Here is a 15224-nt window from a genome sequence, read left to right as displayed (position 1 = left end):
TTTGAATATCCTTGAAAAGTTGAATAATTTAAATAATTTCATTCAAAAAGTCAAACGTTCATAGATTATAGATTCAGTATGCGTGGTGATTTCTTCACATTATTCAAATTTTTTTTCACATCCTGTTTTCCTAATGAGCTGGAAGCCCAAATAAGGTAATGATATACGAAATAATAAACAATACATACTTGAAATCACTTAAATTGTGAGCCCTGACGCTATAATCTATGAAAGTTTGACTTCTTGAATGGAATTACGGAAATTATTTAACTTTTTGAGGATATTCACATTTTTCGACGAGCACCTGTATATTTCATCATTGTCATTCATTCATGTTCTAAGAGTTCGCTTTAGAGCACAGTCAGCCGAGTCCCCTGTAAATTAAAAACAAACAAACTATTTTTTTGTCCTGTATACAGTGCTGCTCAAAGGTTTGTGAACCTCTTCAGCAATTAGGCCTTTTTTTTTTTTTAATCAATTGTGTAGTCAAAACTTAATTAAAATTAGTTTTTGGTCAATTCTTGTAGATGATATGATAATTCAGGTAAAATGCCAACTCGAACATCACATCAAGAGATTTGCAGCATCTGGGACACGTGTGCATGCTTTAACAATCAGAAGAAAATTCAATCGACAAGGCTTTCATGGAAGGCTTGCTAGGTAGAAGCATCTGCTCACCAAAAAAAAAAAAAAGATCAAAGCTGCCCATCTCAACTTTGCCAGAGAGTACCTGGACAAGCCTGAAGCTATTTGGAAGTTCCTTTAACATGTTTGGTGAAAAGTCAACACTGCATACCAGCAACAAAAAAACAAAAACAAAAAAAACCTTCTCTCTGAAGCATAGGGGTCAATTGGCTGCATTTTGCAAGGAAGAGTGGCAAAAACGCTTGCGGTTTACAAACAATGTTCCGGTGCATACCGCCACCTACTGTACTCACACACCTGACTGATCGTATCACCTTCTCCTCCTACTGTAATGTTTGTTAACTCAAATACTTTTATTTGATCATGCTACCGGAAGTGCTAAGAGAGTGCATTGTGGAGAACGTGAAATTAACCAGGCGCGGCGGCAACGCCGAGTGACAAAAGCTAAGGTGTGGGACTTTATTATTATTATTATTCAATACAGTACACATCGTATGTATTTTAGTGACAACAAATTCCACTGTCCACTCACATCCATTTCAGCCTCTCTCTTTTCAACATGAACCTTTCACTGTCCACATTACAATTAAAAACTTTGCAACACAAAACACTCAATTGTCATCCATCGCTTCTCAATCAACCAAGGTGTGCCACAAAGCTCACTACCCTGTTGTTCACGATTTACATGCAACCCCCAGAAAGATTTTTGTACAGACAAACTCATTTGTGTTGCTTGATCTTTTTTTTTTTGGGATGTGTAGAATTGTTCCTTTTCCAAATTTAGTCCTGCAACAACAACAAACGTATCGTGTGCCACGTGCGTGTACTCGGTTAAATTTGTAGCATTTTCGTTCATTTGGATCCTCTTCTACCCTGGAAACATGCGCACATGAACATATTTATTTGGCAATGTGCTGGTCATTTTTGTTGTTGCTTAATTTTGACGTATTTTTATTACTCTGCTCTGGTTCTACTTGCTGCCTTTTGTGAGTTTGAGTGTTGTCCAGCAGAGGGCGCCATTTATCTGTCATTGTTTAAAGTTTATAGGCTTATAATATTTTTTACTTATTAGTTTTTACTCCTTTATTATATATTTATTTGACATCCATGCATCCATATTTATCTCTACTTATCGTGTGTTTCAGGTCACAGATGATTTTAGGGTGCGAGATGCTTGCGTGAGCCCTAAAACATGACCATTTCAAAACAAGGTGTGCCAAAAAACGTAATTTATTTTCATCATCCTGAAAATATAGAACTATAAAGTATATAAAAATCCATTGCAACGCGTCCACAATATGTACAATATGAAAACACCAAATTACCTGTTTGCATACATTTATAAGGCTTACATATCGATTGTCAAGTCAAAGTTCAAAGCATTGCATACAGTATAAGTGCACTGTGCTCTCATGAGCTGATCTGGAAATAAAAAATAACTTGTCCTTTGGTGTTGGAGATTAAAAAAAATAATAAAATCACTCAGAAGTTAGAACTTGGTTTCTGGATCCGGCACCTGTGGACAAAATTGTTTGTGTGTAATTTTTGAAGTACAATGCGTATCAAAATGTACATCAAGCATTGATACACTCACAGAAATATTTCAAGCCTAATTTAAGATTGATGTCATTTGTTACATAACAAATTCCCATGTATTTATTTTTTTTTAGATCATTTTAACACAACCTATACCAAATAAAACGTATATGATACATATTCATTAGACCTACAAAGCCAATTTATTTGAAATGCATATTCCTCAGGTTTATGTATTTAGTATTAATAAAGTATGACTTAAAAAAAAATTGGGGGGGGGGGGGGGGATTTCTGCATTCAGTTTTATCCCCAAAACATAAAAAAAAAGAAAAAAAAGAAAAAAAAAGTGTTTTTCACATAGCAGTATATTTATCGTGTATAGGTAACCTGATTATCATGCAATTTAAACAATATACTTTACGTATTTTAAATAAATACTCTTATTATTATTAATTTAGAGTAATTCTACTTTATTAATACAAAATATATAAAACTGAAGATTATACATTTCAAATATATATAAGCTTTATTAGGCTGATGAATATGTATCATATAAGGTTTATTTGGTATGTTTGTGTTAAAATTATCTAAAAAAAGAAAAAAAAAGTAAATGGGAATTTGTCATGTAAAAAAAATTACATAAATCTTAAGTTAGGCTTGAAATAAGGATAAAAAGGAGTCTTCTTACACATAACGTGACACGAGTGTGTGCAATGTAATACATACATTCCTATCTCTGCTCCTGAGACCTCCTGCAGGATGGTGGACCGTGACCGTTGTTAGAATCTTCAAAAGAAACAATACATATATTATAATATCAATATATAAAAATAATAATAATAATAAAAAAATTATATATATATGGCACTTGTGAAGTGAAGTGAAATACAACTTTATGCAATATAACCACTCTTGAAAAATCCCTTCCTCGTAGGCTAACCTTGTCGTAGCTGGACTTGTTTTTGGAGCATTCGGGATGTTTGTCCAGGATGTGCAGCACGGCGTCGTGCAGCGTCAGGAAGAACATGGACGGCTGCAGTTCATCATCGAAGAAGCTGCACTGGTGCAATTTATCCAGGATGTACGCTACACGCACAACAAACAACAACGGAGGAACACCAAAAAGAAAAAAAAAAATATTTCAACTGATGTAATAAATGCTCCCAATTTTATTATTATTATTATTATTATTATTTTTGCTGTTAAAACTTTTTACAGATGCAGATTTTGCAGATCTTCATCAATATTTTTCTCTTTCGAAATTCCCTCATGACCCTTTAAAGACCCCAAAGTGGACGTTTCTGTGAGAAACTGGACACGTGTTGAAAACACGGACAGTTCTACATAAAATTTAGAGCATGTCATTTTTTGTGTATTGGGGGTCATTTGAGCAAAAAGTCATCAAATACAACGACATTCAATGGCATGTAAGCTATTTTGTACTTACTGCAAACAGTGGAAGAGTAAAAAAAAAAAAAAAAAAATCCAGAATTTGACACTTACGATCACAGGCAACAATGTAGACATCCACTTCAACGCGGACAAACTCTTTGAGAGCCTGCAATGGACGACGGCATAGTTTGGTGAGACTTCAGCGTCAAAGTCTGAAAGCGTATCTGAATACGAACTGACCGCCTTGAGACCCTTGAGAGCGGACACGTCCAGGAAGGAGACGGCCGCAAAGTCCAGCACCAGACTGTGCAGGTCCACCCGGGGAACAATGATGTTGGCGGGAAGCTCGGCGTTCCAGTCCACCCGGGCGGGCAGGTCCTTGAAGTCGGTGGGCAGGTCCAGTTCCTCCGCGTTGCGTTCCAGCTCCGCCGACTCCTTGATGGGGCCGCATGCTGTGTTCAGGAAGCCGTTCTGGAACGGGAAATATCCGCTCAACACTTCCCCACATGTTTTCCCTTTCCACTGGCAGCCACAACAGTATGTTGCTTCTACGTAATGTTGACTTTTCAATGACAGCGTGGATTAGCACAAGGATAAGCAAACATACATAACGTGTGGCGTGTTGACATTCAATGACTAATTATGATAATAGTCACGTATGTCGGCAACTCTGAACAGAGCTAACAATAAATTATCATCTGTCACAAACCTGAATTGCACACACGAGTGCTGAGTCTGGCTCATTATGATCTAATCTTCGTTGGAGTAAACATTTATGATGTAGTATTTATGACCACACGGTACATACAGTGTGCAATATAAAGCTTAGCCACATACAAACTTTTTGAAAATAAAATAAATAATTAACTCATTCACTGCCGTTGACGGCTATAGACGTCAAAAATTTAACTATTTCTATTTGTTTCACATTTGTGTTATGAAAACCTAGAACTTTTTTAAAATTACGTTTAGAACAAATATAAAATTTGCGATTAATCGTGAGTTAACTCGCGAAGTCATGCGATTAATTACAATTAAAAAAATGTATTGCCTGATGCCCCTGATTAAAAATAAAATAAAATATTATTAAAAATTAAAGGCATCAGACGATTACATTTTTAAATTGTAATTAATCGCATGACTTCACTAGTTAACTCACGATTAATCATACATTTTATATCTGTTCTAAATGTACAATAACAACCTTTTTTAGGTTTTCATACTCTTGTTAATAAGAGTGGAACATTTTTTGAAACTAATATAAATAGTATTAATATTGAATTTTTGACGTCAATGGCAGTGAATGAGTTAATAATAATAAACAAAAACATTGCATTTTTTGACTTTTTGAATTATGTACAAAATGATGCCCTTTATCAGCACAGTGTGGCAAAATTGAAAAACAAGTCAAATAATATGACGTTAATGATGACAATAATAAAAATATAAATAAATAATAGCAACAACAATGAAACACAAATAACTTGCATCTGAGATTAAAGTTTGCCAGTAAATTACTTAAGTTAATTGCAAGACTTTTACTGTTTCTATTTGTATGATTTAATACATTCCAACAATATTGTATACGAAAATTTATTGAATGTTGAAATTACTGCTACCTCAAAGCAGGCGCGAGATAACTTGGCCTGTTGGAAACGTGATGCCGGATTCGTTTACGGCACGCTTTTATATGAGAGCAGGTTCTCACTTACTGATGTCCACTGGAGACAACCTTTCTTTAGAAGTTTCCGGATCAATCTCAGCGCCTTATTTCGCTTCCTGAGCACCCTCAGTGGATTAAAGCCAACCTGAAAATACCATAAAAAGATATTTCGATCTAGTTGGGCAATTGTGTGTAATTAGGGAGGGGGGCGGGTTGGGGGCACTTACAGCTTCCACCAGTTTGCTTCTGAAAAACTCGATATTGGCGAAGAAGATTGGCGACGGGATTCGGAAGATTTTCACCCCTTCTGGCTCATATATCTGGAGAAGAAATACGCACACGGGTTTGACGTAGTTCGTCACCGTTACAGAAAGGTCATTGTGCCACGCGCAACTCACATCAACGTAGTCCTTTCTGTCCTTGTAGATATCAGTGCCGTGGATGTTGGCCAGCACACTGCAGCGGGGGCTGAAATACAGTAGAGGAAATATATGACGTATCATTTCTGTAAAAACAAGATCTCAATCCTTAAGTGCCATTTTATTGCAACAGTAAAATAAAAATAAAAAAAAAAATTAAAAAAGGAGTTTACAGTTACGAATATCAACTGTACCTGAAGCAAGAAGTGACTACCATTAGTAATATAATGGCCCCACTAACTCATTCAAACCCCAAAACACGTAATACTTTTTTTTTTAACACTTTGTCCTCCACTCCCCAAAACTGTGATGTGTGCAGGGTCCGCACACTCTACTATAAAGGGAAGATAAAAGCCGCCAGGGCTCTTCGTACTCATCTTGGCACCTTTTTCAAACGGCACAATGCACCTTTAAACGATCAGGTACTTACAACTGAGCTCTGAGAACGACACTGAGTAGTTCCACACCGAGACCTGCGGCCAGACCAAGATCCAACCCCAGTAAGACGGCTGCGAGACACGTGCCCAACCACACCACCTGTAAAAAAAAAATATATATATATATATATATATATATATATATATAATAAAAAAAAATATTATTTTTTTTAATAATAATAATAATAATAATAATAAAAAAATAAATAATATAAATAATAACAAAAAAAAATAAAAATAAAATTCTATCTGATTTCATTCCAGCTGACACGCCATCCGTACACCAACCCACTCACACAGTCTGGCTTGTCCCGCCTCCACAGGTACGGGATCTCTCGAAACTGCATGAGCATTCCTTTCAGGTTGACGATGACCACGGCGCCCAGCACGGACTGTCGGGAACACGGGTCAGCGCAGGTTGTAAACACACGAGTAAAAAAAAAAAGAGATGAGAGCGAGCCCACCTTCGGGAGGGGGTCCAGGAGAAATCCGATGGCCAAGGTGACGATCATCACGATGATTGCTGAGAGCAAACCGGCAATCTGAAGAGGTGCGAAGAGAATGTAGTGAGGTTGATATATGTGTATGTAATGCTGTGTGAGACTTGGGCAGATTTTTATGACATGGTTACTGTTTTATGAGAATCAATAAAGATTTGGGGGTTACCTGAGTTTTTCCACCAGTACTTTCCTGCACTGCACTCCTGGATAGAGCCGTGCTGGCTGCAAAAGACTTGAAGGATGCACCGAAAATATTGCTGACTCCAAAAGCAATCAGCTCCTAGAAGTAAATCAAAGACGGGATCTTGCCTAACTTCATGCCATTAAAAAAATAAATAAAATAATTTGCATTGTTCGTTCTACGCACCTGGTTTCCATCTATGGTGTAGTCGTGCTTGACAGAGTAGACTTTAGCCACAGAGAAGGCCACAGCAAAACCCACGATGGCCATTGGGAACGCCTCCATGGCCGTGTCCTGGAAGATGCGCAGGTTGGGGGCAATCGGAGGCTCGTACCTGAGTAGGAACATGAACAGGATGAACAGTATATCAAAATATTTAAAAAAACGAAGCTGAAATTAGTTCAATGTCAGGAAAAGAGTACTTTCCGATTTGCATTCCATCTGGTTTACATGTATTTATTTTTATTAGGGGTGTCAAAATGAGTGCGTTCATTTTAAGTTAATATAAAGTTCCTTTAGCGCCAGCATTAAAAAAAAAAAGCGTGATTAATGACCACCCCTTACTTGTCGCAACACAGCAGCCACATCCACGCCGAAATTGAGTAGTAATAAATTTAACTCATTCACTGCCATTGACGACTATAGACGTCAAAAATTCATTGGAACTATTTCTCTTAGTTTAAATTTTTTTTCATTTAATTTCATTTTTTATGAAAACATATAAATGTTTTTATTGTACATTTATAACATACAATTTGTGATTAATCGTGAGTCAACTATTGAAGTCATGAGGTTAATTAAAAATACAATTTAAATCGTCTGAGGCCCCTTATTTTTAATATATATTTTTTTTAATTAGGGGCGTCAGGCAATAATATTTTAAAAATTGTAATTAATCACATGACTTCACTAGTTCACTAACGATTAATTACAAATTTGATATCTGTTCTGAATGTACAATTAAAAAAATCTAGGTTTTCATACTCTTGTTAATAAAAGTGGAAAACATTTTTATACTAATAGAAATAGTTCCAATTAATTTTTGACGTCTATTGCCGTCAATGGCAGTAAATGAGTAATGCATATATTTGTGGAGACTGGGGGCAAGTTGTATTTTCCAATTTTAAAAATGTGCAGAATTTCACAAGTTACTAAGTACATCTTTTTAATTTTAACTCAATTTTATGAATTTTTATGAAATTACTGCATCAATGACTAAAAAATATGTCTAACATTTTTTTCCCCCAACTTTTACGTTAAGAGTATGAAAACTAATAAAATATTTTATTGTACATTTAGAACAGGTATAAAATTTGCTATTAATCCCGAGTTAACTATTGAAGTCATGCCGTACATCCCTCAGTTTTATATATAATACATCAATGAGTTAATTTGTATCCTTTCAAAGATTTCTGCTTGCAGACCGGGCGACTGAAGTCAAGTACTGTGCAAAAAAATCGTACCCCTTTGGAATATGACCGACGACGTCGATGCCATACTTGGTTCTGAAGTCAAAGGCGTAAGAAACACCACATGCAATGACAGTCTGGGGAACACATTTATGAAATGGTTTATAGCCACTTCGTTTTGAAATGAGACATAATAACACCATAAATTAATTCACAATGTCGATTAGTGTTTGTAATGACCAAAATGCGTTGGATGAAGCATATTGAGACGAGCCCCTCACCATGATAACCTCTATGGGGATGGGAACGGGAAGCTTGGCTTTGAACCGGTCATTGAGCTCCTTGACGATGAAAACCACCACCATGATCACCAAGGAGATGACCACGTCGCAAACGTTGGTGGACTGGATCTTGTTGAAGATGACCTCTAAAGTCTGTCAAGAAAAAAAACAAAACAAGAATCACAAACTGTGCAACACAAATTAAAAGCCTTTTTTTTTTTTCATGGCTTACGTATATAACGGAGAGCGGTCCACTAATTCCAGGGACTTGCAGGCCCAGCACAAACTTGAGCTGGGACACCAGGATGTGAATGGCGGCCGCGGTGGTGAAGCCGGACACCAGCGTGTCTGACAGGTACATGACCACGAAGCCCACCTGCAGGATGCCCATCGCCAGCTGCGAGAAAAACACAAACCCAAGCAATTTCCATTCAGATTTGAAATATTGCTATTGACATACAAAATATTTTTGAAAAATTACATTAAAATGATTCATATAAAAAAAAAACATAAAAAATACAATACATCGAATATTTTAATATTTACATTTACATTCAAATTTAATAGCGAGACAGCTTCACCTGCATGATTCCCACAAGGAACGTAACAGAGGACGCCACCAGCACTCTCTGCTCGTCCTGGGAAAGACCTTCGAAACCCGTGACGTTAGCGGGCGGGCCTTCGTCCGGGACCAGCCTGGTGACCACCGAGCCGATCATCAGACACAGCACCGGGAACGGACCTTCAGAACAGGCGGAGGAGGATCGTAACATGAGACGGATAGGGAAACGTGGTCGGGAAAAGGGGGAGGGCCTTACCCACTGAGATGTGTCTGGAGGTTCCGAGGAAAAAGTAGATGACAACAGGGAAGAAAGCAGAGAAGAGGCCATACCAAGGTGGAAGAGAAGCCAGGAGACAGTAGGCCAAACCTGAAATATAACGGTAATAGGATTTCATCAAAACGGACACATTATCAAACAAAAATAGTCAAACCTTGGAAAACAAACCTTGCAGCACGGCGACAAGTCCAGTACTGACTCCCGACACGATATCACTCAGCAACCACTCTTTGACCCGGTAGACCTTAACCCAGCCGACGATCGGCAGGAGGGACAAAACGGCATTTTTGGCACGTCTGGCGTCACACCTTCAATGGATGATAAACGGTGACAAAAAGATCTGATTCATGTGAAAAGATACTAAAATGTTTTAATTATTGGTGAAGAAGCACCATAAAGCATCGCCAACACACTAGAACGAAACAAAAAAAAAGCTTTAAAAACAGCAACAGGAACTTTATTTTTATTCCCCTGAATGTTTTTGGCAAATTGACAACATATAGCAATTCTCTTCCCGAAAAGGAGATAACACTTGAGCACCTTATCTTAACAAAGTTTCAAAGTGTAGTGAAGCGCGCACGTTGACTCACGTGAAGTATTGCTTGACGTGGTCCAGCGCGGTCTTGCGGTGCCTGTAGACCTTCTGGTGCTGCTCGGCGAACGACTCCTCCGAGTACAAGGAGCGTGCCACCGCGTACTGGTTGGCCCCGGCTTGCATGGCGGCCGCTTGTGCTACCTCCGAGGACCCGCTGCCGCCGCTGCTGCTGCTGCTGCTGCTCCTGCTGCTGCTCACATCCATTTAAGCACATTAGGAAGCGTGAGATCACCTTTGACGCCGCAAACAACAAAGGTCCAGAGTCGGGAACGCGCAAGATCACTTGTCACATTTGATAAATAGAGAGCAATGGCAGCGAGTGTTGCTTTCAAATGAATCGCTTCCTTGAAACCTACAATAGAAAGCAACTGTAGTTTAGTGGCTCACTCCAGAAATGATATTATGATATTATATCTGTTCTCATGACAAAATGTAACAGTAGCTGCCAGTATGAGTCATTCCTAAATAATCTTTTAATCAGTTTTGTGCTGGTTCCTATAAAACAAATGCAACACTGTTAGCCATATCAAAATATCAACATTCACAGCAATGTTTTTTTCTTTTTCTTGTATTGTTTTGTAAGGGAAGTTTTGTCTTTGACCAGTTAGCGTAGCAACCAACACAAGCAATCTTGTCACTCATATCAGAAAAAGACTTTATGGTTTTCCTTTCCTTATACTGTAAAGCTACAATTGTCTTGACCAGTTAGCATTGCAGCTAATGCAGCTAGCTCGTACGCAAACAGATTCACAAGTATAAATATTCAATACTGTAACTCATACTATAAAAAAAAGACAATATATTTCTTTCTTTCTTTCTTTCTATTTAAAAAACATTTGACCCGAAATATAAGTTTGTTTGTTTAATCATTGATATGTAACTCAATTACTGTGAAATTAAATTGACATGCATAGTATTATTATTATTCTTTTTTACTTTAAAAATTATGAAGGATTTATTCAGAAATATTTATATATTTTATATATATATATATTTTTTTTTCAGGTGCCATAGCATCAACCAAAGCAAAAAATATATGATGACAAAAATGATTAATCTCATATAATAATAAAAAAAAAATAAATAAAAAAAAAATAAAAAAATTGATTGACTGATTTAGAGCTTTTTATTTTTATTTTTTTTTTATTTTTAAACTATGACAGTTTATTATAGCTGAAATGATCATCCAATTTTGTAATAACTCCCGTCGAATCTTATTGTGAGGTCACCTACCTGATTGAGTGCTACAAATCCGAACTTTCCCCTGGCCTTTCCTCCTCCTCCAGCATTTGGAGCGCAACTGCGATGGCCGACTGTTCAGCCATCAATAAATTACGCAGCAGTCGCAACTCTCGACTGTAATTATTAACAGTAATGACGATGGGATCCCTTGAGTTTGGATGCCTGCCTTATCCTTGACCATTGTTCTCACTGATATCTGTCTTCGAAAGTTTTCAGCAGTGGCGGATTTTCCGCCCCTGGAGGAGGGACGGGACAGGACAGGCCATTGTTAGGAGGTGGAAATCAAGGAGCTTTTTAAGCGGGGTGGGGGGGGGGGGCGGAATGCTGCCAAAGGTCAACAACAGCACTGTGTTTGGATATTTTAGGAGATTTACGACATGGAAATGCTGCAGAAAGGGCCTCCAAAACATTGATCGGATGGCAGATACATTATTGCATGATGATCACATCATATGGTGGAAAGGTAAATGACATTCCAGGGCGGAGCTTATGGCCTTACCAAAGATAATCATTTTGATTGATAGTGGGTTTATAGTATTGAAGCGTGGTGGTTGTCTATTATGACACTCTTGTGAGTATAAAATAATGCAACATTTTTTTAAACTACAACTACACTGCAACATCTGAAATAGTCAAACCGATCATTCACTGCCATTGACGGCTATAGACGTCAAAAATGCATTTGAACTATATTAGTTTCACATTTTTTTGCACTTTTGTTAACAAGAGTATGAAAATCTAGAATTTTTTATTGTGCATTTATAACAGATATCAAATTTGTGATTAATCGATTAATTACATTTTTTTAAAATTAATCGTTTGACACCTCTAATGTTTTATAATCTTTTCTTCTTTTTTTTAAATTAGGAGCATCAGGCGATTACAAATTTTAATTTTAATTAATCACATGACTTCACTAGTAAACTCAAGATTAATCACACATTTTATATCTGTTCTAAATGTACAATATTATTTTCTCTAGGTTTTCATACTCTTAACAAAAGTGGAAAAAAAATTGAAACTAATAGTTCAAATTCAATTTTTGACATCTATAGCCGTCAATGGCAGTGAATGACTTAAACGTTGATATTGGATGGTGTAAGTAAAAAAATAAATAAAAATCACAGCAATTTAGTGTAGGAGTCAAAGAATGTGGCCAAAATGGCTGTTTCAAACCAAAATGGACGACTTCACGCTCAATTTCGGGTATGGTTCCTGTTGTGATGGTTACGCCTATCCAGTTTTGTGACACTCGGTGAAACTGGGTGTCACCAATTGTGAAGTAAACAATGGACTGAGGACGGAGCCTTGTGGGACTCCATTTCTCTCATTTAAACACACAGTAAATCCCTTTATATAACATATACTATTTCAAAATGTGCCCAAACGTATGAAATCGAGTTGTATTGCATTGGATGATAATGTTGTAATCAGTGCGTGTGGGAGGTTGCTGTTCATGAGTTTCAGTGCATTTGAGGCTGGAATGCAAACACGCACAGTGAATTGTGCGAATGACCTTAGAGAGATGTTTGGAATGAAGACTGTTCACACCAGTGATTCATGTGTGTGCGCGTTTGTTTGTGCATGTGTGTATAATTGGGGGTGGGGGGGGGGGGGGCCCACACACAACATTCAAACATAAACAGGTTGGTGTGTTTAAAGGGCCAGATTTTTATGTCATGTAAGTGGCAGAAGCAAAACTGCATCGGTTTGTTGGCGCCATTGCGTAATAATTTTTTTTTTCAAGTTTTCCCACCAATGGCGGTTAAGTTATTTATTTGTTTCAGCCAATACATATATTGATTCAATTCCTAAAAACACGCCATTCTAGTAGTGCCATTTCAAACATCGCTTTTCATGATTTCACTTCATAAAATAAAAGCAAGAGGCGAGTAGGAGGCTGGAGGAGTTCGGGCCAGCTTTTTGTTCTCCAATAAATGACAGCGGCGTGACTCATATCTGATAAAACGCTGGCACGATCCTCTCCCGCTTGACTGCGCCAAGGCCAACATTTCCAGCTCACCACATATTTGCTTCCACGATTATTATTAATAGAATTATTAAAATTGAAAGAACAAAGTGGGTCTGTCTGGCAAGCCTTCCAAGAGTCAACTCCGAATGTTATCTTACAATTGGACCACAAAGAGGTGAGACTACAGAAAGATGAGCCGCATCCGCGCATTTATTTTAGGAACTCCGCAAGTTAGAACAATAATCTGTATGTCTTCCTCCCGCCCCCCAAGAAGTTCATACACAGATTCATGTGTTGAATTCAGAATTTTCTGCCTTATGTTACAATTCTTTTTTTTTTTTAATACGAGGACAACAGTGAGGCAGTCGTGTAAACATCACATACAATATTCAGTACACTAAAAGAAGAGAAGCGAATGGTTATTATGTCTTGAATAATAAAGATTTGTTGTTACTCATCTTGGAGGACCTCAACAACATGCAGTAACTGTCAGCGACCAGTTGGCTATTAAACACTCACATTAGTCATTCATTGACTGGGCAACAATAGAGCTGCAATTGATTTTGGGTGGATCAAGGGTTTTGTGACGTAAACGATAGTGTGTGATAATCATTTCTCTATATTGTAAAAGCAACTTTGGAAAAAATGAAATGGGACACAATACGGTACTGGTGGAGTGGAAATACAATTGTTTAATTGCATTCTCATTGCATGCAAATTACTAATAAAAAAAAAAAATCTTAAAAAAATAAATAAATAATAATAATAATAAAAAAAAGGGTTGTTTTTGACAGTTTTAAGAGCATAATTGGTGTGAATGGAATTTTCCACAAAAAGCTGGAACCTTAATTGTGATGTAACAATGGGTCTGGCAAAACCACCATTTTACTTTTCCAATGAAACCAATTTTATCCTGCGACGTTTGCCAGTTACAGAGATATTTTATTTTGTGAAGTGACATATTAACTCATTCACTGCCATCGACGGCTATAAACATAAAACATTAATTTGAATTATTTCTATTAGTTTAACATTTTTTTCCACTTTTCAAATTTGTGATTAATCATAAGTTAACTAGAGAAGTCATGCGAATAAGTACCATTTAAAATTTTTAATCACCTAATTTTTTTTGTAATAAAAAAATAAAAAAATGAAAATAAAAATAAAATAAATAAATATATATATATATATATATATATATATATATATATAAAAGATTATTAAAAATTAGGGGTGTCAGGCCAGGTAATTAATCGCATGACTTCACTCGTTAACTCACGATTAATCACGAATCTTATAACTGTTCTAAATGTACAATATTTTTTTTCTAAGTTTTAATACTCTTGTCAACAAAAGTGAATTTTTTTTTAAAAACTAATTGAAATAGTCAAAATTAATTTTGGACGTCTATAGCCGTCAATGGCAGTGAATGAGTTAAGATGAAACACTGTGCATACAACAGCTGCAGCTCTATCAAAGCACTTGCTAATGATCATAGTAATAATCCTATAATCATAATAAAACTTGATCTGATTGTAACTATTCAGGAGCTTCGAGCTACGATCAAACTGAAAAGTGAAAATCAGAGTGAAAAGTTGAGTATTAATTATATCAATAACAATATCATTTTCTAATTCATTGTGTTTTATTTAACCCTGCATGTGGTGTTGACTGGATTGCGCAATAAAGAGTGCAACGTTATCTTCTTGGGCAGCACAAAGCGTGATGAGCCCATTTCAACACACTGTACAAGATAGGAGACGATAATAAACAGAACCTCGAGCGTCATGACTACGCATTGCACAAGTTCAAACATGAATCCATTCATTTGACGGACACGTGATTGTTTCCCCCACTAAATAAAGGGGCAATAAATAGCACCGTGGAGATAATGGCAACTAGTAACATGGCATACTGCACAAGTTAGAAAGATAACATTTACTGGCCCGATAAAGGAGATATTTAGTAGATATAACAAGGGTTAAGATTGCAAGTTCCACAGAAGGTTTTTTACTATTAGTAGCACTTAAAATGTCACTTACTGATTTGGAAAGGTCAGCCAGTTCATGTTCAATCCCAATAAATGCCTCCCCCGTTCATCTGTGCCAACATA

General features: G+C 36.8%; 1 protein-coding gene across 2 annotated transcripts; it reads right to left on the bottom strand.

Moving 5' to 3' along the window:
- Positions 1-1859: 1859 nt before the first annotated feature.
- On the bottom strand, positions 1860-11395 carry LOC147159804 (chloride anion exchanger-like). 2 transcript variants are annotated; one of them, XM_086060291.1, is made up of 21 exons: positions 11131-11395; positions 9893-10129; positions 9471-9610; positions 9282-9392; positions 9045-9205; positions 8696-8860; positions 8464-8616; positions 8237-8319; positions 6960-7107; positions 6759-6872; positions 6557-6634; positions 6389-6484; positions 6086-6192; positions 5635-5704; positions 5464-5556; positions 5286-5381; positions 3814-4044; positions 3685-3739; positions 3122-3267; positions 2908-2967; positions 1860-2161 (listed from the first exon to the last, which is right to left on the bottom strand). In XM_086060291.1, exons 2-21 carry the CDS (start codon positions 10099-10101, stop codon positions 2135-2137), a joined length of 2343 nt encoding a protein of 780 aa, XP_085916417.1. In that variant the 5' UTR covers positions 10102-10129; positions 11131-11395; the 3' UTR covers positions 1860-2134. The 2 variants fall into 2 exon arrangements, with proteins under 2 accessions (XP_085916417.1, XP_085916418.1); XM_086060292.1 differs by having other exon boundaries at positions 9893-10087.
- Between the last annotated feature and the right edge of the window lie 3829 nt (positions 11396-15224).

This window comes from Leptonotus elevatus, chromosome 17 (genome assembly GCF_054856555.1).
Source record: "Leptonotus elevatus isolate MCC_2025b chromosome 17, RoL_Lele_1.0, whole genome shotgun sequence".
Classification (NCBI taxonomy): domain Eukaryota; kingdom Metazoa; phylum Chordata; class Actinopteri; order Syngnathiformes; family Syngnathidae; genus Leptonotus; species Leptonotus elevatus.
Note: the sequence above shows the minus strand (reverse complement) of the source record. Positions and strands in the feature narration are given on the sequence as shown.